Source organism: Haemorhous mexicanus, chromosome 28 (assembly GCF_027477595.1).
Source record: "Haemorhous mexicanus isolate bHaeMex1 chromosome 28, bHaeMex1.pri, whole genome shotgun sequence".
In the NCBI taxonomy this organism is placed as follows: domain Eukaryota; kingdom Metazoa; phylum Chordata; class Aves; order Passeriformes; family Fringillidae; genus Haemorhous; species Haemorhous mexicanus.
The window spans coordinates 2,879,304-2,899,605 of record NC_082368.1 but is presented as its reverse complement, the minus strand read 5'-3'; the positions used below and the strand labels follow the sequence as shown (position 1 = coordinate 2,899,605).

The window sequence follows — 20,302 nt, the reverse complement described above, 5'->3', positions numbered from 1 at the left end:
GAAGGAATGGAAAACATTTAACAAGGGGGAAAAAAAGGCAAAGCAAAACATGTAGTCCCTATCAATTAGTGTGTGCTTAGCCTGGAAAATTCACTATAAAAGTATTTCTTCAGTCAGAGGGTGAAGAGATCTCCTGCAATGGAAGTGAGGAGTTGCAGCCTGGATACCTGAATTAGACATGGGAAGTGCTCTGCTTTAGAAGAAATGTATATATATTGTACTCCTAAGGAAGAAATGGAGATAAAAATTCAAATAATTTGCTTCTGAAGCAAACAATAAAGACAAAATATTTACCAATGGGAAACAGATCTTTGTGCCTGTAGTTTCCCCTGAGCTAGTTGACCATCAGAACTCACCAAAAATGGAAATAAGGTTTTTAATCCACACATTCATGGACAAGAAAATCTTTATTTCTTCATCAACACAGCTATCCCTCTGATTAGTACTTCTTTCACTTCCTTATTCCTCAGGCTGTAAATCAGGGGATTTAAAGTGGGAATTACAGTTGTGTATATGAGAGCCAGGACTTTCTTAGCCTCCTGTGAATTGCTGGATTTTGGCTGTAAGTAAATCAAAGTCCCACTGGCGCAGTACAACGTTACCACAGTAAGGTGTGAGGAACAGGTGGAGAAGGTCTTGTGCCTGCTCTCTGCAGAGGAAATCCTCAGGATGCTGGAGATGATGCAGGTGTAGGAGAGCAGGATGAGGCAGAAGGGCGTGAAGATGACGAGCGCCGTGGCTGAGATCAGCTGCCGCTCGTAGCGCGACGTGTCCGCGCACGAGAGCAGCACCAGCGGGGGGATGTCACAGAAGAAGTAGTTGATCCTCCTGGGCCCACAAAAGGACAGGGTGAACACCCAGGCTGTCTGCACCACCGACACGACCTTGCCACTGCAGCAGGAGAGCAGCACCATGGAGAGGCAAGCCCTGGTGCTCATGATGGCAGGGTACCTCAGCGGGCAGCACACGGCCACGTAGCGGTCGTAGGCCATGGCTGCCAGCAGGTACCACTCAGTGGACGCCAAGAACACCACACAGTAGAGCTGGGTGACACAGCCCAGGTAGGAGATGCTCCTGTCCTCTGACAGGATGTTTACCAGCATCTTGGGGACGACCACTGAGGCTGTGGAAATATCCAGGAAGGACAGGACGCGGAGGAAGAAGTACATGGGCGTGTGGAGGGTGGGGTGAGCTGTGGCCAGGCAGATGAGGAGGTTCCCAATGAGAGTCATGCTGTAAATGAAGCAGATTGTGAAGAACAGCAGGTGCTGGAGTTCTGGGCGGCTGGACAATCCAGAGAGGATGAATTCACTCAGCAGGGTGTGGTTTCCTGCATCTTGTTCCTCTGCTGGCTCCATCTGGGAGGAATCAGACAGACTGTCAGACCAGCATCACACTGCTTCCAACCAGGAGCCTCTTGGGGATGCCTGGAGAGCTGCTGGATCAAAGGGTGGAAGTCAAGAGCAGGCTGGGCTGAGCACATTGAGAAGGCAGTGGCTGGAAGTGCGTGGTGCCAGTGCCCTCCAAGTGTCATTGTTTGGTGGGGTCACCAAGCCTTTGACCAAGAGGAGCTGGCATTGAAGGGGTGGCTCCATCATGGGGGCAGGGTTAATGCTGAGGACCTGCTCTCCCCCCAGATGTCAGGTCTGTGCTCCCAGCTGCTCCCACAGGCACTTCCTGCAGTTAGGGGAACACCCAGGTGACAACTGAGACACCCACAGACCATAGAAAGAAAGAAAAACCCTTGTGCTACCCTAGGGAACAGTGGGCAATGCTCCTTACTCCTTGTTTTTCCTCCTGAGTGGGCTGACAGGGCAGGCAGCCTTCCTCCAGGACATCTGAAGTTCAGAGCAACCCAACTTCAGATGACAGCCAGGGAAGTTCAGGCTGTGGGAGGCTTTGGTCATATTCACATCAATCCCCAGCTGCCAGGGGGACAGAAATCCTTCCAAGAGCCCAGCTCTGGGGAAAGCACTCCCAAATGGTGCAAGCAGAAGCTGTGAAGGGAAGACCTAAGCCAACTCCTGTCCACCAAAACACCCACAGAGCAAAGAAATCAGCACCAAAACAAACCAAACAAAAAGTCCTGTCTGTAGGCAGGCAGAGAAGGAACCATTTGAGGCAGAGGTACCCATGGGGAATGATGAGGAAGTGCAGAGGGAGAAGCTCAGGACCATCCATTCATGACTCACATGGCCTTGTTCCCCTGAGGAGGGTTCCTGTGTGAGGGATGTTCACAAAGTGCTGGACCAGCTCTGTTTTCTCACTGCCCAGGATGGGAAACTGAGGCACTGAAAGAGAAGAGATCAGCCTGCCACAGAGGAGAAAGGATGGTTAATTCATGTCCTTCAAACTCAGCATCTCTTACCAAAGGGGCCACCAGCCACTGCCCTACAGCAGCAAATCTCAAGGCACAAAATGCATTTTGGCACCAGAAATGTACCCATGAACAGAGGGGGAAGCACCTTTGGCTCTGGACACACAAGGACCAATCAGCAGAGCTGGCACACAGAGAAGGACACAGCTCCAAGCCAGAGCAGTCCCCCAGCTCTGCCACCACCAGCCACCCTTGGGCTGCTCTATAGATGATATTCTTGCCCCTGACGAGGGCAGGGAATGATGCATCTGACTCCATCTTATCAGAAGGCTAATTAATTACTTTATTACACTCTATTATTCTATACTATATTATTATACTATATTACACTATTACTATATTACATTATATTATACTATATTACACTACATTATTACTATATTACACTATATTCCCTCCCCCCAATGAGGGGAGGGAATGATGCATCTGACTCCATCTCATCAGATGGCTAATTAATTACTTTATTATACTACATTATTCTATACTATATTACACTATATTATTACTATATTACACTATATTATTATTACATTACTCTATATTCTCTCCTCCCAGTGAGGGGAGCAAATGATGCATCTGACTCCAGGGATATCACAGGGCTAATTAATTACTCTATTATACTATATTACTCTATATTACATTACATCTAAACTGAACCTACCAAGCACTCAACTCTGCACACACTGCACAGAATCTCGTGGCTGTCAGTGACAGTCCTGACACACACACACACACCTGGCCCTGACAGGCCAAGGAAACAGAACACCATCACTGTGGGTAAGCAATCTCCACATTGCATTCTGCTGTGGCACAAACACAGGCACAGCAAGTGAGATAAGAATTGTGTTTTCCCTCTCTCTGAGGTTCAGAGAATGTGAAACCCAGAAATATTCTTGGGGAGAACTGTGCCTTGCTTTTCTCTGTGAAGAGAAATGTGGTGACACTGCTCTGTCTGTGGCTCACAAAAGACATCTTCTGCCTCCGGATTTTATGACCTGAAAACAAAGCTGTGCATCCTGGAGCCACAGATGACTTTAACACACAAGCACAATAAGGAAAGCCCCAGCATTCTCAGCCTTTTGGTGCTCTGATATATTTTAAAGGGATCTTTCTGGGTTTGGCTGTTTCCATTAACACAGGGATGAAAGGACACTTATGGAGTGGTATCTCAATACAGCCTGTGCATGACAGAGAATGACATGAAAAACTCCCTGCAGTCTCCAACAGCACACATTCACACTGCTTTTAACTTGTTAGATCCATGTAGCTGAAGTGGAAACTACCTAATTCTGCCCTCCAAGCCCATGTGAAAGGTTTAGACTGTTGCTGTGATCTTTAACTCTTTAATAAAGTCAACAACACTCGCAGCAGACACTGTTTTACTGACAGTTCATATTTTATTCCCTAATTCAGAACACCTCTCAGAAACAACCCCCAATTTTTGTAAATTGTGTAAAAAGAGTAAACTTCTTTTTGTACTAAGTTTTGGCCGTAGCTCTTCATTGGATTTTCTTTATATATTCACATTAGAGATTTTGAAGCAAAGTGTCCTACCTGCAGCAATTCTGCCATCCAGTGCATCCAAAATGTCTCATTCCAATTTTGATAGAAGTATTTCCCTTGTTTTCTTACATTAGGAATGGTGTTGGCCTGATGATTCCTACTGTCAGCTTCCACTGCTGATTAAAAATTTTTTAAAATTATTTTAATGATTTAAAAATTATTTTAAATAATTTTAAATGCAGATGCTCTTCTGCCACAGCTGGAATAATCTGTTGACATTAGCACATGGCATATACTATGTGCTAATAGTCAGCCAAGGACTTGTCTCACAGAGAGGAAGAAAAGGAATTTGTTAGATTTGTTTCAACTCAAATGAAAGCTGAAAAGGTGGAGCTGCAGCTCAGGCTGCAGCTGGAAAGGGAGAGACCTCAATGCATCTCTATTTTTTGCCCATGAAGGGAACAGCTGAGCTGCCTCTGCTGCTTAAATAGAGTCTCTTGAAATCCCTAAATCCCCTAGAGGTGGGGTTGATTTAATCTGATTTCAGAGCTGTTCAGGGTTCAGCTGATGGTTGTTCAGGGCTGTGCTCCCTCTGTGGCCAAGGGGATGTAGCAAACATGAAATGCTGTTCTGGATGAAGCCCTCCCTCAGTGTCAGGAAGGTGGGACCAGAGGGACTCCTCCAGACACAGGCATCTCATCTCCTACATGCCCAAGGCTGTGAACTCTGCATCCTCACCAGCTGGGGACTGACAGTTAACCTGAAAGGTCTGAGCAGCAGCTGGAAGTATCAAGGGATGTGTAACTCCAGGGGCAGAATTAGCCTGATGCTGCCTTTGTTAATTGGACTGGTGCCTTCAGGGGCAGTGCTGTCTCTGCTGAGAGAGTTTTCATTCAACTCCAGCCACTCACAGCTCATTCTTCAATTTTTAGTGACTGCTTGTTAACTGTGAATCCTTCCTTCCTTCCTTCCTTCCTTCCTTCCTTCCTTCCTTCCTTCCTTCCTTCCTTCCTTCCTTCCTTCCTTCCTTCCTTCCTTCCTTCCTTCCTTCCTTCCTTCCTTCCTTCCTTCCTTCCTTCCTTCCTTCCTTCCTTCCTTCCTTCCTTCCTTCCTTCCTTCCTTCCTTCCTTCCTTCCTTCCTTCCAAAATTCCTTCCTTCCAAAATTCCTTCCTTCCAAAATTCCTTCCTTCCAAAATTCCTTCCTTCCTTCCTAAATTCCTTCCTTCCAAAATTCCTTCCTTCCTCCCATTTCCTTCCATCCATTACAGTAGGAAAAAAGATCCAATCCAACAAAAATGAGATTTGATTGGAATTGCATGAATTAACTCTGTACCTAGTACAAACCTGCACAGAGATGTGAGCAGCATCACCCCCTGATGTGGTCAGAGACACCTGGTCTGGGAAAAGACTGATAAGAGAACCACAGAATGAGGACCAAATTTACATCAAAGGCAAAGGGATCAATAACAAAAAGGAGATTGAAGTGCGTGGGGAAATGAAGTTTTTTCATTCAATGACTGAATCTTTTAATTTCACAGAATTTGCTTCTTATCCATACCAGAGAGGTTAGCAAACAGAGGTTTCATTTCTGTAGCCATCTGATGGCAGACAAATACTGGTGAACTCCTGAGCCAATCCCCCTGTGTGGTCAGCAGAGAGGAAAAAACCACTCCAAAGATGGAATTCATGAGAATTTTCCAGATCGCCGATTAGTTCTGAAATTGTAACTTCCACTAAACAGCTTCCAGGAGGATCCCAAGGACAGGTACTACAGCCCATGGTCTTTTTAGAACACAGGGAAAGGGGTAATGCCAGTGTGCTCTGGAGGGTTTAATTGTGGGCTTTCTCTAGATCAAAGCCATGGAAAATTGGGACCATCCTGGAGGTTTCACTGGCTCATGGCCAAAGGAGGGTCAGGGAAACAGGGGCTGAGTCCCTTCCAGGCTGTAACGCTGAAGCAGAGGTGCCAGGGAGGACTCAGAGAGGCCCCAGGCAGGGCTGCTGCCTTTTCATGGGGACACCCTGAGCCTGGTCCTCATCTGAGTGAGGACCTCCAGCTGTGTCTCAGCCAGCCCTGCACCTGTCAATGTCACATTTTCTGGAAAAATCCCTTTTACCAGGACTTAGCTCCTGGGAAGCTGAGATGCCTCAGAGAAAAAGGAAAACACTATTATCTCATTTGCTTCCCCTGTGTTTTGCTGTTTTGGAATGTGGTTGGAGATTGTTTATCCACCATGGGAATGTTTTGACTTAATGAGCAATCATGGTCAGGCTGTGTCGGACTCTGAGCAGTCAGTCACGAGTTTTTAATTATTATCTTGTTAAGCCTTCTATAAGAATCTTTCCTCTATTCTTCAGTAAAGTTTTAGTACAGCATTCCTTAATATAATATAGTAACATAAAATAATAAATGAGCCTTCTAAGAATGTGGAGTCAGATTCATCATTTTTTCCCCATGACGGGGAACCCTGAAAATACCACACTGCACCTGCTGCTCTGGACTGGGCTCACAGAATGACTTCCCAGCTGGACCTGAGACTTTCTCATCACCATGGACTTGTCAGATTCCCTAGAACACCAGGGCTGAGGTCATGAGGCTCCCACTGCCCTTGTCCATTAGTGATCCTGACTGGTGGTTTCTGATTTCCCAAGGACATCTCTGATGGCAGTCAGCCCCTCTGATAAAACCAGGAACTTTGCCTGCCTCTGGCCAGATCTCCCCATTGCTATCAGAGGATGGGGTGGGGGGGGGCAGTACAAAAACAAAAAAATCCAGGTGGAAGCATGTAGCAGACACAGGGCTTGCAAGGGCCCTGTGGAGAACAGAGGCCTAAAGATAAGAAAATGCCAAGTCATAGTGACTAGGCCAAAAGCCCCTCTCTCCCATCTTCCAGACCCTAGTTTATCTTTCTGTGACCCCATAGGTTACTTTTCCTAAACCCTGCTATTGGACAATTCCTGATCCCTTCTATCCCTATATAAGGGGCTACTTGAGCCCATTCTGGCTAGAAAAAACATCGCTGGAACCCTTCACAGACCTCCCAATAAAGGAGGTCTGTGGACCCCGGGGGCTGTGGACCCCGGGGCTGCCTTCTCTCTCTCTCTCTCTCTCTCCCTCTCTCTCCCTCTCCCTCTCTCTCTCTCTCTCTCTCTCTCTCTCTCACTCTCACTCTCACTCTCTCTCTCTGCATCTGCTAACTGGCGTGCCAAAGCCAGCCAGAGCACCTTAGCAAGCAATGGAGCTGAAACCATGACAAGAACTGAGATGACCAAGAGCTGACAATCACTTGAGCTTGCTAAGGGAGCCTGCAGCTAACAGCAGCAGGGGTAACCGGACAGGGAGCCTCCAAAAGGCTGAGCTATCTGGCCCGTGCTCGCCTGCCTGCTTGGGGCACACCAACCCTGCAGGAAGCCAGCTATCTGGTTTGAGAGGCAGCCCACATGCAGGGTCCCAGGGGCTCTCTGATGGGAGATGCACTCAGCAGACACCCCCTTCCTCCCCCTGTGCACTGTGGGTGCTCTGAACCAGCCCAGATCTCACCAGCTTTTTGAGAAGACCGTGACAAAATTGCAGAGAACGTGTCATGAGCCCCTCACCAAGCCACAATTTGGGGCTGTGAGAACAAAAGCAGTAAATGACACGGCCACAGGCAGGCTGAGGTTTCCTGTTGCAGCTCCACACGACATATATAGAGGTTCTGTACCTGTCTCCTGCCTGGCCACAGCTACTGGTTTGGCTCATCAGGACTGGTGGGAGATGCTGCTGCTCCTTCTGCTCACAAATGCTTTTGTCCTCCTGCCCTGGGCTGGGGCTGGTGAGTACACAGAGATGGGACTTAGACAGGAACATGCAAGGGCACAGATGGACACTGAGTAGTCAGTCTCAGGCAAGGCTCCTGCCTCACCCTCTCTCCTGTCTCTGCTCTCCTCCTTTCCTCTCTCCTCTCATCTCCCAGATCAGCCTGTGCCTGAAACCAGTGAGGAATTAGAGGCACCAGAGCTGTGCCCTTGATGGCGTTGGAGTCATCCAGAGCCAGGAGTGGTCAGAGCCCAGACAGTGCTGCTTGTCTTTCTCTCCACTGTCCCCAGCAATGCCTTGGACAGCCCCAGGAAGGAGAGTTGTTGGGATCACTGACACCTGGCATTGGAGGATGGCCCTTTCCTTTCATGTATCCCCAAACTTGACAGAAAACTGCAGCATATTACCATTTATATTTAACATTCATATTAACACTTCCCATCTCTTTTCCAGGAAGGATCATTGGTGGATGTGTAGCTAAGCCCCACTCCAGACCCTACATGGCTTATTTAAAAATTCAAACTGGCTCACAAAGTTATTCCTGTGGAGGGTTCCTGATTCGCCCAGACGCAGTGCTCTCAGCAGCTCACTGTGTGGATAAAGAAGGGTAAGGCCCTGTCTTCCTTGCACAGGTGATTATTTCCAGTCTCACAGAGCCCCAGAGTGCCTCAGCGCTGGTCTGGGCTGAAAGAGTTCCCCGTGTCTCTCCAGGCAGAGCAGGGAACTCTGGAGCTGAGCTCCCCTCTGTGAGTGCAGGAATTGTCTGCCTGATTGGGGCTGAGTGTCCTTGGGGACAGGAATGCTCACAGGGGTCTCCAGGGTCAGGGCTCCTCCCATGGCTTAGAGCTGCTGCTGCTGGAGCAGGGGTCCAGTGTCTCCCCTGCCCTGCTTCCCTTTGTGCTCAGCACGGGGCAGCTCCCACCTGTGTCAGTGTGGGGTGAGGGATCCTCAGCTGGGCTCTGGAAGGAACCCAGGGGAGACAGGAAAACTTGCTGAGAGCTGCTCTGGGGTGGTTTCTCCCACCACCACCTCCCTCCAGCTACTTGCCCTGGGGTCTCTGTTCCATTCAATGCAGCTGGAATGTGTTGGTGTTTCCTGGCAGGGCAGTGAGGGTCACTGTGATTCTGGGAGCCCACAACATAAGGGGCCAAGAACAGAGCCAGCAGAGGATCCCTGTTGGACGATGGGTCATCCATCCTCAATATTGCCCTGATAACTTTAAAAATGACATTGTGCTGCTGAAGGTATGGTCCAACACATCCTTCCTGCCTGAGGGATCTCCCCCTGCTCAGCTCCCCAAAGTCTGAACTTGCTCCTAATCCTGTGCTGACTCTAACCCCATGTTCTCTCTGCCTGACAGCTGAAGAAAAAAGCCAGGATCAATAAGAATGTGCAATGTATCTCCATTGCCAGGAGAAATGAACGTGTGGAAGAAGGAGCTAACTGTAATGTGTCTGGCTGGGGCTGGACATCTGACACAGGAAACACAGCTAATGTTTTGATGGAGGTGGAACTGGAGGTACAAAATGAGGAAATCTGTGAGCAGTTTTTCCGTAACTACAAGCGTCAGTCTATGATCTGTGTTGGTGATGAATACAGTAAAAAAGCAACTTATAAGGTAAGTGTTGCTTTGTGCTGCAAGCTTGGGAGGAGGTTGGGACTGGACAGTCAGCTTGGTTCTCAGGTGAAAATAAAAGGACACCAGGACGAACCAGGACCTTCAGAATGATGAGCTGAGGGTCCTCACAGAAGCTCTGAAGCTGATGTGCTCCCTGAATTGGGGTGCATTTTCCCAACTATCAGCAACATTTGCGTTTTTACTTACTTGGGGATGTTCTACCCAGCCTAAGCAGTGCTTTGGTGTGTAAATTCCTTGTGATATCCTTGCTTAGAGGGTGTAGATATTTCCCAATGGCCAAAGTAGGTCAATGTTCTTTTAGAGGTGTTGAATGTCAGAGAGCCTCCAGGCCTGAATTGTCTCATGGGTGGGCTCAGAGGAGTAGTGAGGCAGCTACAAACGCTGAGAGCTGGGTCTGGAGGGAGGGAGGTGCTTGGAAGAGGAGGTTCTTCACATGGAGGGAGGGAAGAGGAATCTTGCTGCTTAAGGCAGGGAGAGCTGAGCTGTGGCATGTCTGACCCCTCTCACTCCTTTCATGGCACAGGGTGATTCTGGTGGCCCATTAGTCTGCAATAAGAAGGCTCATGGCATTGTTTCTCATGCACGTAAACGCAACCTCTTCCCTGAGGCATTCACCAGGATCTCGCACTTTGAGCCCTGGATCCATAAGCAGCTGAGGAGGTTTGCACTCCAAGATACTCCTGGCTCTCCATTCTCTGAATGAAATGCTCAGTGCCCCTTCTCCACAATGCATCAAACACCTGCTGGTGCTCAGAAGCTCCCAGGGGCAGCTGAAGTGGAGTCAGAGAAGCCCCTGTGGTGCAGGCACAGGCTTTGGCACTAAGGAGAGTCTCCGTGGCAAGGTGCAAATGCAGGTCCCAAGTACACCCAGCTTGCCATTGCTCCTTTCCTCCCACTGCTGCTCCAGCTCTGCTTCTGGCCATCAATAAAAGCATGTTCAAAGTCACTTGGGTCTGCAGCCTTCTTGGGAGCTGAACGCAAACCCTGAGTGTGAGAATGAGGAGATGACACTCTGGGAGAACTGGGCATAGGTGGGACATGCAGGACAGGTCTCAATCCCTGAATGCCTCGTCATATGGTGAAGAGACATTTCTATGATTTTTTCACACTGGCAAAGATTTGTGGGTTTTTTTATAGATCTAACATTCTTCCTGGACGTAAGGGTCTGCGAGTCCATGGATCCCTATTTTTGGGAGAAATATGACTGGCGCTTTGGACTGGCCCAAATTTATCCAGCGTTTAGAGTGTTTTTCTCTGTTCTGATGAAGAGATCCCATTTGGTGGGGCACCTCACCTCTTGCTGGGGGTTACCACCTCCTCCAGCAGAGCCTGCAGGGGAAGGATCCGTCCAAGGGGAGAAACTGCTGCTTCCCACCTGCCCCGCATTGCGGGGGCTGAGGCTTTGCCCACGGCTGAGGAGAAGTTTTCTCTGTTTCTGTGGATCATGTGCAGGTCCGGCGGCAGCACCGTCTCTCGCTGTTTTGCCCGGGTTGCCTGGTAATGCGATCGACAGCAGCGGTGTGCGAGGGCAGCCTGTCTCAGAGAGGGGCCGAGACCCCGCTGCTCCCTGCCCGCCTGAGGATGCCTCGGGGCCGCGGACGGAGATCCCCGGCCAGCTCTGCCCAGGAATTCTCCGTGCTCCCGACCCCGGGAGAGCGCGGACCCGCTCCCACCCTCACTGAGAGAGGCGGCCGGCAGCCCCGGGCTGGACAGCACCTCCGGGCCGTCTGCATCGCAGCCAGCAATTGCCGTCACGACAAAAGTGCAGGTGGGGCCGGTGAAGGCCAACCCTGCACCGATTCTGCCGCCTCCTTCACCCCTCCCAGGGCTCACCGGCCCCGCTGAGTGCTGCGCCGCCCGCCCCGCCGCTTCCACCGTCTCCGGAGCCGCCCGCGGCCCCTGCCCGCGGCCCCGCCGCCCCTCACCGATTCCGGCCTGTTGCTCAGCAATGGTTCAGCCGCGCGGCAAACTCTGCCTGCACTGCTGCTCCCAGAACCAGAAGAAGACACAGCCGCCGCCTCCGTGTCCGCGGTGCCTGCTCTCTCTGCATCAAGCCCGGCAGGGGACGCTCCCCCGCCGCTACCGCCGGCGGTGCCGCCACCTTCAGGGACTCAGTCCTCTGCAGCAGCGTCGGACCCTGCGAGCGGCCTGTCCCTCAGTGGAGGCAGCACAGCTCGACAGCTGATTGCCGGCACCTCCCGGCGGAAAACTTTCAACTGAGTGTTTTTCTAGGACACGGCGTTTGTCGCGGGCCGATTCGTGTTTGCTCGGGGGCTCCTCGCTGGGGTTTGCAATGCCTGACTCCCCCCGCTTGCCCCGGCGGTGTGGAGGAGGCGGCTCCCTGAGGCGCTGCCTCTGGCCCAAGCCCGGACGGGATGGGGGTGGTGCTGAGGGCAGAAAGCGGGAACAGTGCTGTTTGCACCGCGGGGCCGAGAGAAACAGCGGAAAGCGAGCGTTGTTCGCTTGTTCTGGGAGAAGACGACCCCCAGATCCGGGATGGAGATCCCCAGGAAAGCTTCTCCTTCCCAGCTGCCGGCGTGCACCGGTGGTTCTGAGGGGAGCAGGAGGAGGCGTTCGGTCGCTCCTGCTGCCAAGGCACTGGCACATGATGGGGCCGGGCTGTGAGAACAGAGAGCCTGCCCTGCAGGCCGGTTTTGGGCCGTTCGGCTCGTTTCCCTGGGCCGGGGCCTCCGCCCTGCCCGCTGCCGGGTTTGGGGGCTTTGATCCCCCCAACCGGACCTGGGCCACCGTTCTGTGGGCCGGGTCTGGGGTTCCTGGTCCATCCACCAGGACCAGGGCTCCCGTAGGGTCCTAAAACCCTCTGCTGCTGCTGATCGTTCTACATAAAAAAAAAAAAAAAAAAATTAAAATATAAGAAAATACAAAGGTGGAAAGAGCTATCAGCTCAAAGTATTCAAAGCCATGAATCAGCCTCAGCCCAAGGGGCTCAATTAAGGGCTGTGGCCACAACATTCCCGAAATTTTCTCAATAGTGGTTGATAATTTCAATGGATTTTTAAGAATTGCTGATTTTCTTTAGCATTTCTATTTTCACGATTCTGCAAGTCTGTTTCAGGACCAAAAGGACCTTTCAGGGGTGTCAAAGAGCAACATCTGCTGTCAATGGACTTTCTCTTAAAACTCAGCTGTTTGGACTTGAAACAATGATCAATTCTTTACATTGTTTCTTGCATGTTCTATATTGTAAGCCTTGTTTTAGAGATAAGATGGAAGCTGATGTTCTACAGATAAAGAATCTCCTTGATCATTCCACATCAGCAATTGACTGAGGTTTTGACTGGCAATGGATAAACCTCTCAAGACGTGTTTGTTCTCTCTTCTGCAAGGGCCCAGCAGAAGAATTACAAACACAGTCTCTTTTTATTTTAATTATACAAAAAAGGGTGAAATGACCCCATCATATTTTCTGGAAAAGTCCCTTTGCCAGGAATTTGCTCCTGGGAAGCTGAGAAGCCTCAGAGAAAAAGGAAAACAAATATTATCTATTTGCTTCTCCTGTGTTTTTTTTTTTTTTTTTTGCTTTGGATTGTGGTTGGAGATTGTTTATCCACCATGTGAATTGTTTTGACTTAATGACCAATCATGGTCAGGCTGTGTCAGACCTGAGGAGGGAGTCAGGATTTTTTAATTAATATCTTGTAAAGCCTTCTGTAAGTATCCTTTTTCTATTCTTTACTATAGTTTTAGTATAGCATTCTTTAATAAAATATAGTAACATAAAATAATAAATGAGCCTTCTAAGAATATGGAGTCAGATTCATAATTTCCTCCCCATGACGGGGGAACCCTGAAAATACCACACTGCACTTGCCCAGGGCACCTGCTGGTCTGGACTGGGCTCACAGAATGACTTCCCAGCTGGACCTGAGACTTTCTCATCACCATGGACTTGTCAGATTCCCTAGAACACCAGGGCTGAGGTCATGAGGCTCCAACAGGCCTTGTCCCTCAGTGATCCTGACTGGTGGTTTCTGAATACACAAGGACATCTCTGATGGCAGTCAGCCCCTCTGATAAAGACCAGGATCTTTGCCTGTCCCTCGCCACATCTCCCCATTGCCATCGGAGAATGGGTGGTGGAAACAAAAATAACAAGGACAAAAAAACAGGTAGAAGTGCCCAGCATGCAGGGTCCCAGAGGCTCTCTCCAAAGGTCTCTGATGGGAGATGCACTCAACAGACACCCCTTTCCTCTCCCTGTGCTCTGAACCAACCCATATCTCTCCATCTTTTTGAGAAGATCGTGACAAAAATTGCAGAGAATGTATCATGAGCCCCTCACCAACCACACTTTGGGAGTTGAGAGAACAAAAGCAGTAAATGACATGTCCACAGGCAGGCTGAGGTTTCCTGTGTCAGCTCCACATGAAATATATATAGAGGTTCTGTACCTGCCATTCTGTACCTGCCTGACCACAGCTACTTGTTTGGATCATCAGGACAGTGGTGGGAGATGCTGCTGCTCCTTCTGCTCACAAATGCTTTTGTCCTCCTGCCCTGGGCTGGGGCTGATGAGTACACAGAGATGGGACTTAGACAGGAACATGCAAGGGCACAGATGGACACTGAGTAGTCAGTCTCAGGCAAGGCTCCTGCCTCACTCTCTCTCCTGTCTCTACTCTCCTCCTGTCCTCTCTCCTCTCATCTCCCAGCTCAGCCTGTGCCTGAAACCAGTGAGGCATTAGAGGCACAAGAACTGTGCCCTTGATGGCATTGGAGTCATCCAGAGCCAGGGGTGGTCAGAGCTCAGACAGTGCTGCTTGTCTTTCTCTCCACTGTCCCCAGCAATGCCTTGGACAGCCCCAGGAAGGAGAGTTGTTGGGATGACTGGCACCTGGCATTGGAGGATGGCCCTTTCCTTTCATGCAGCCCCAAACTTGACAGGAAAGAGCAGCATATTAACATTTATATTTAACATTCATATTAACACTTCCCATCTCTCTTCCAGGAAGGATCATTGGTGGATGTGTAGCTAAGCCCCACTCCAGACCCTACATGGCTTATTTAGAAATTCAAACAGGCTCACAAACTAGTAGGTGTGGAGGGTTCCTGATTCGCCCAGACACAGTGCTCTCAGCAGCTCACTGTGTGGATAAAGAAGGGTAAGGCCCTGTCTTCCTTGCACAGGTGATTATTTCCAGTCTCACAGAGCCCCAGAGTGCCTCAGCGCTGGTCTGGGCTGAAAGAGTTCCCCGTGTCTCTCCAGGCAGAGCAGGGAACTCTGGAGCTGAGCTCCCCTCTGTGAGTGCAGGAATTGTCTGCCTGATTGGGGCTGAGTGTCCTTGGGGACAGGAATGCTCACAGGGGTCTCCAGGGTCAGGGTTCCTCCCATGGCTTAGAGCTGCTGCTGCTGGAGCAGGGGTCCAGTGCCTCCCCTGCCCTGCTTCCCTTTGTGCTCAGCACGGGGCAGCTCCCACCTGTGTCAGTGTGGGGTGAGGCTGGGCTCTGGAAGGAACCCAGTATAGTGGTAGTGAGCTCTTGAATGGGGAATAATGAGTAATGACTGTATGATTGGAGAAGGTTGATCAAATGTTTTAGTAAAGCTTTATTATACTAACACACCATATTATCTATATTATAGTATACTACTAAGAAAAAACTTATTGTTCGTGTTAGACAGTCTGATACACACGTGGATCTAACTGGTTAATGAATTAAAACACTATCACTCGACTCTAATTAAGGAATTACTCTTTGGTAAATAATTTCTATAACACATTCCACATGTGCACAACAATAGGTTCAGCAATTGAAGATAAGAATTGTTTCTAATTCCTTCTCTGAGCTTTCTCACAGCCTTCCCCAGGAAAACCCTGGGAAAGTCTGTACCTCTCTCTGTTCAGAGGATATGTGATAACCACAACCCGGGGGAGACAGGAAAACTTGCTGAGAGCTGCTCTGGGGAGGTTTCTCCCACCACCACCTCCCTCCCACTACCTGCCCTGGGGGCTGTTCCTGTCAATGAAGCTGGAATGTGTTGGTGTTTCCTGGCAGGGCAGTGAGGGTCACTGTGATTCTGGGAGCCCACAACATAAGGGGCCAAGAACAGAGCCAGCAAGAGATCCCAGTTGGACGATGGGTCATCCATCCTGAATATTCTAGTGCTGGTACCAAGAATGACATTGTGCTGCTGAAGGTATGGTCCAACACATCCTTCCTGCCTGAGGGATCTCCCCCTGCTCAGCTCCCCAAACTCTAAACTTGCTCCTAATCCTTTGCTGATTCTAACCCCATGTTCTCTCTGCCTGACAGCTGAAGCAAAGAGCCATGATCAATAAGAATGTGCAATGTATCTGCATTGCCAAGGAAAATGAACGTGTGGAAGAAGGAGCTGAATGTAGTGTGTCTGGATGGGGCCGGATATCTACGAGATGGGACATGACGTCTGATGTCTTGAGGGAGGTGGAAATGATGGTGCAAAATGAGCAAATCTGTGAGCAGGTTTTCCATAACTACCAGTGTCAGTCTATGATCTGTGTTGGTGATGAATACAGTAAAAAAGCAACTTACAAGGTAAGTGTTGCTTTGGGCTGCAAGCCTGGGAGGAGGTTGGGACTGGACAGTCAGCTTGGTTCTCAGGTGAAAATAAAAGGACACCAGGACGAACCAGGACCTTCAGAATGTTGAGCTGAGGGTCCTCACAGAAGCTCTGAAGCTGATGTGCTCCCTGAATTGGGGTGCATTTTCCCAACTATCAGTAACATTTGCTTTTTTACTTACTTGGGGATGTTCTACCCAGCCTAAGCAGTGCTTTGGTGTGTAAATTCCTTGTGATATCCTTGCTCAGAGGGTGTAGATATTTCCCAATGGCCAAAGTAGGTCAATGTTCTTTTAGAGTTGTTGAATGTCAGAGAGTCTCCAGGCCTGAATTGTTTCATGGGTGGGCTCAGAGGAGTAGTGAGGCAGCTACAAACGCTGAGAGCTGGGTCTGGAGGGAGGGAGGTGCTTGGAAGAGGAGGTTCTTCACATGGAGGGAGGGAAGAGGAACCTTGCTGCTTAAGGCAGGGAGAGCTGAGCTGAGCTGTGGCATGTCTGACCCCTCTCACTCCTTTCATGGCACAGGGTGATTCTGGTGGCCCATTAGTCTGCAATAAGAAGGCTCATGGCATTGTTTCTCATGCACGTAAACGCAACCTCTTCCCTGAGGCATTCACCAGGATCTCGCACTTTGAGCCCTGGATCCATAAGCAGCTGAGGAGGTTTGCACTCCAAGATACTCCTGGCTCTCCATTCTCTGAATGAAATGCTCAGTGCCCCTTCTCCACAATGCATCAAACACCTGCTGGTGCTCAGAAGCTCCCAGGGGCAGCTGAAGTGGAGTCAGAGAAGCCCCTGTGGTGCAGGCACAGGCTTTGGCACTAAGGAGAGTCTCCATGGCAAGGTGCAAATGCAGGTCCCAAGTACACCCAGCTTGCCATTGCTCCTTTCCTCCCACTGCTGCTCCAGCTCTGCTTCTGGCCATCAATAAAAGCATGTTCAAAGTCACTTGGGTCTGCAGCCTTCTTGGGAGCTGAACGCAAACCCTGAGTGTGAGAATGAGGAGATGACACTCTGGGAGAACTGGGCATAGGTGGGACATGCAGGACAGGTCTCAATCCCTGAATGCCTCGTCATATGGTGAAGAGACATTTCTATGATTTTTTCACACTGGCAAAGATTTGTGGGTTTTTTTATAGATCTAACATTCTCCCTGGACGTAAGGGTCTGCGAGTCCATGGATCCCTATTTTGGGAGAAATATGACTGGCGCTTTGGACTGGCCCAAATTTATCCAGCGTTTAGAGTGTTTTTCTCTGTTCTCATGAAGAGATCCCATTTGGTGGGGCACCTCACCTCTTGCTGGGGGTTACCACCTCCTCCAGCAGAGCCTGCAGGGGAAGGATCCGTCCAAGGGGAGAAACTGCTGCTTCCCACCTGCCCCGCATTGCGGGGGCTGAGGCTTTGCCCACGGCTGAGGAGAAGTTTTCTCTGTTTCTGTGGATCATGTGCAGGTCCGGCGGCAGCACCGTCTCTCGCTGTTTTGCCCGGGTTGCCTGGTAATGCGATCGACAGCAGCGGTGTGCGAGGGCAGCCTGTCTCAGAGAGGCCCGCTGCTCTCTGCCCGCCTGAGGATGCCTCGGGGCCGCGGACGGAGATCCCCGGCCAGCTCTGCCCAGGAATTCTCCGTGCTCCCGACCCCGGGAGGGCGCGGACCCGCTCCCACCCTCACTGAGAGAGGCGGCCGGCAGCCCCGGGCTGGACAGCACCTCCGGGCCGTCTGCATCGCAGCCAGCAATTGCCGTCACGACAAAAGTGCAGGTGGGGCCGGTGAAGGCCAACCCTGCACCGATTCTGCCGCCTCCTTCACCCCTCCCAGGGCTCACCGGCCCCGCTGAGTGCTGCGCCGCCCGCCCCGCCGCTTCCACCGTCTCCGGAGCCGCCCGCGGCCCCTGCCCGCGGCCCCGCCGCCCCTCACCGATTCCGGCCTGTTGCTCAGCAATGGTTCAGCCGCGCGGCAAACTCTGCCTGCACTGCTACTCCCAGAACCAGAAGAAGACACAGCCGCCGCCTCCGTGTCCGCGGTGCCTGCTCTCTCTGCATCAAGCCCGGCAGGGGACGCTCCCCCGCCGCCACCGCCGGCGGTGCCGCCACCTTCAGGGACTCAGTCCTCTGCAGCAGCGTCGGACCCTGCGAGCGGCCTGTCCCTCAGTGGAGGCAGCACAGCTCGACAGCTGATTGCAGGCACCTCCCGGCGGAAAACTTTCATCTGAGTGTTTTTCTGGGACACGGCGTTTGTCGCGGGCCGATTCGTGTTTGCTCGGGGGCTCCTCGCTGGGGTTTGCAAAGCCTGACTCCCCCCGCTTGCCCCGGCGGTGTGGAGGAGGCGGCTCCCTGAGGCGCTGCCTCTGGCCCAAGCCCGGACGGGATGGGGGTGGTGCTGAGGGCAGAAAGCGGGAACAGTGCTGTTTGCACCGCGGGGCCGAGAGAAACAGCGGAAAGCGAGCGTTGTTCGCTTGTTCTGGGAGAAGACGACCCCCAGATCCGGGATGGAGATCCCCAGGAAAGCTTCTCCTTCCCAGCTGCCGGCGTGCACCGGTGGTTCTGAGGGGAGCAGGAGGAGGCGTTCGGTCGCTCCTGCTGCCAAGGCACTGGCACATGGTGGGGCCGGGCTGTGAGAACAGAGACCCTGCCCTGCAGGCCGGTTTTGGGCCGTTCGGCTCGTTTCCCTGGGCCGGGGCCTCCGCCCTGCGCGCTGCCGGGTTTGGGGGCTTTGATCCCCCCAACCGGACCTGGGCCACCGTTCTGTGGGCCGGGTCTGGGGTTCCTGGTCCATCCACCAGGACCAGGGCTCCCGTAGGGTCCTAAAACCCTCTGCTGCTGCTGATCGTTCTACATAAAAAAAAAAAAAAAAAAATTAAAATATAAGAAAATACAAAGGTGGAAAGAGCTATCAGCTCAAAGTATTCAAAGCCATGAATCAGCCTCAGCCCAAGGGGCTCAATTAAGGGCTGTGGCCACAACATTCCCGAAATTTTCTCAATAGTGGTTGATAATTTCAATGGATTTTTAAGAATTGCTGATTTTCTTTAGCATTTCTATTTTCACGATTCTGCAAGTCTGTTTCAGGACCAAAAGGACCTTTCAGGGGTGTCAAAGAGCAACATCTGCTGTCAATGGACTTTCTCTTAAAACTCAGCTGTTTGGACTTGAAACAATGATCAATTCTTTACATTGTTTCTTGCATGTTCTATATTGTAAGCCTTGTTTTAGAGATAAGATGGAAGCTGATGTTCTACAGATAAAGAATCTCCTTGATCATTCCACATCAGCAATTGACTGAGGTTTTGACTGGCAATGGATAAACCTCTCAAGACGTGTTTGTTCTCTCTTCTGCAAGGGCCCAGCAGAAGAATTACAAACACAGTCTCTTTTTATTTTAATTATACAAAAAAGGGTGAAATGACCCCATCATATTTTCTGGAAAAGTCCCTTTGCCAGGAATTTGCTCCTGGGAAGCTGAGAAGCCTCAGAGAAAAAGGAAAACAAATATTATCTATTTGCTTCTCCTGTGTTTTTTTTTTTTTTTTTTGCTTTGGATTGTGGTTGGAGATTGTTTATCCACCATGTGAATTGTTTTGACTTAATGACCAATCATGGTCAGGCTGTGTCAGACCTGAGGAGGGAGTCAGGATTTTTTAATTAATATCTTGTAAAGCCTTCTGTAAGTATCCTTTTTCTATTCTTTACTATAGTTTTAGTATAGCATTCTTTAATAAAATATAGTAACATAAAATAATAAATGAGCCTTCTAAGAATATGGAGTCAGATTCATAATTTCCTCCCCATGACGGGGGAACCCTGAAAATACCACACTGCACTTGCCCAGGGCACCTGCTGGTCTGGACTGGGCTCACAGAATGACTTCCCAGCTGGACCTGAGACTTTCTCATCACCATGGACTTGTCAGATTCCCTAGAACACCAGGGCTGAGGTCATGAGGCTCCAACAGGCCTTGTCCCTCAGTGATCCTGACTGGTGGTTTCTGAATACACAAGGACATCTCTGATGGCAGTCAGCCCCTCTGATAAAGACCAGGATCTTTGCCTGTCCCTCGCCACATCTCCCCATTGCCATCGGAGAATGGGTGGTGGAAACAAAAATAACAAGGACAAAAAAACAGGTAGAAGTGCCCAGCATGCAGGGTCCCAGAGGCTCTCTCCAAAGGTCTCTGATGGGAGATGCACTCAACAGACACCCCTTTCCTCTCCCTGTGCTCTGAACCAACCCATATCTCTCCATCTTTTTGAGAAGATCGTGACAAAAATTGCAGAGAATGTATCATGAGCCCCTCACCAACCACACTTTGGGAGTTGAGAGAACAAAAGCAGTAAATGACATGTCCACAGGCAGGCTGAGGTTTCCTGTGTCAGCTCCACATGAAATATATATAGAGGTTCTGTACCTGCCATTCTGTACCTGCCTG

General features: G+C 50.4%; 3 protein-coding genes across 3 annotated transcripts; 2 read left to right on the top strand and 1 right to left on the bottom strand.

Annotated features, from left to right (window-relative positions):
* Positions 1-388: 388 nt before the first annotated feature.
* LOC132338983 (olfactory receptor 10A5-like) lies at positions 389-1,424 on the bottom strand. Its single transcript, XM_059869036.1, has one exon. The coding sequence runs from the start codon at positions 1,356-1,358 to the stop codon at positions 408-410; it is 951 nt and encodes a 316-aa protein (XP_059725019.1). The 5' UTR covers positions 1,359-1,424; the 3' UTR covers positions 389-407.
* Positions 1,425-7,560: 6,136 nt separating this feature from the next.
* Positions 7,561-10,265, top strand: LOC132338991 (granzyme B-like). Its single transcript, XM_059869043.1, has 5 exons — positions 7,561-7,696; positions 8,134-8,287; positions 8,783-8,924; positions 9,041-9,298; positions 9,843-10,265. Exons 1-5 carry the CDS (start codon positions 7,639-7,641, stop codon positions 10,020-10,022), a joined length of 792 nt encoding a protein of 263 aa, XP_059725026.1. The 5' UTR covers positions 7,561-7,638; the 3' UTR covers positions 10,023-10,265.
* A 3,495-nt stretch (positions 10,266-13,760) lies between these two features.
* LOC132339025 (cathepsin G-like) lies at positions 13,761-16,825 on the top strand. The gene is made up of 5 exons (XM_059869070.1): positions 13,761-13,855; positions 14,293-14,442; positions 15,335-15,476; positions 15,593-15,853; positions 16,403-16,825. Exons 1-5 carry the CDS (start codon positions 13,794-13,796, stop codon positions 16,580-16,582), a joined length of 795 nt encoding a protein of 264 aa, XP_059725053.1. The 5' UTR covers positions 13,761-13,793; the 3' UTR covers positions 16,583-16,825.
* The last annotated feature ends 3,477 nt before the right edge of the window (positions 16,826-20,302 follow it).

Coding starts and splice junctions, on each gene's coding strand:
- LOC132338983 (XM_059869036.1), bottom strand. CDS start 1,358: ATGGAGCCAGCAGAGGAACAAGATGCAGGAAACCACACCCTGCTGAGT.
- LOC132338991 (XM_059869043.1), top strand. CDS start 7,639: ATGCTGCTGCTCCTTCTGCTCACAAATGCTTTTGTCCTCCTGCCCTGG. Junction 8,288..8,782: donor CACTGTGTGGATAAAGAAGG/GTAAGGCCCTGT, acceptor GTTTCCTGGCAG/GGCAGTGAGGGTCACTGTGA. Junction 8,925..9,040: donor ATGACATTGTGCTGCTGAAG/GTATGGTCCAAC, acceptor TCTGCCTGACAG/CTGAAGAAAAAAGCCAGGAT.
- LOC132339025 (XM_059869070.1), top strand. CDS start 13,794: ATGCTGCTGCTCCTTCTGCTCACAAATGCTTTTGTCCTCCTGCCCTGG. Junction 14,443..15,334: donor CACTGTGTGGATAAAGAAGG/GTAAGGCCCTGT, acceptor GTTTCCTGGCAG/GGCAGTGAGGGTCACTGTGA. Junction 15,477..15,592: donor ATGACATTGTGCTGCTGAAG/GTATGGTCCAAC, acceptor TCTGCCTGACAG/CTGAAGCAAAGAGCCATGAT.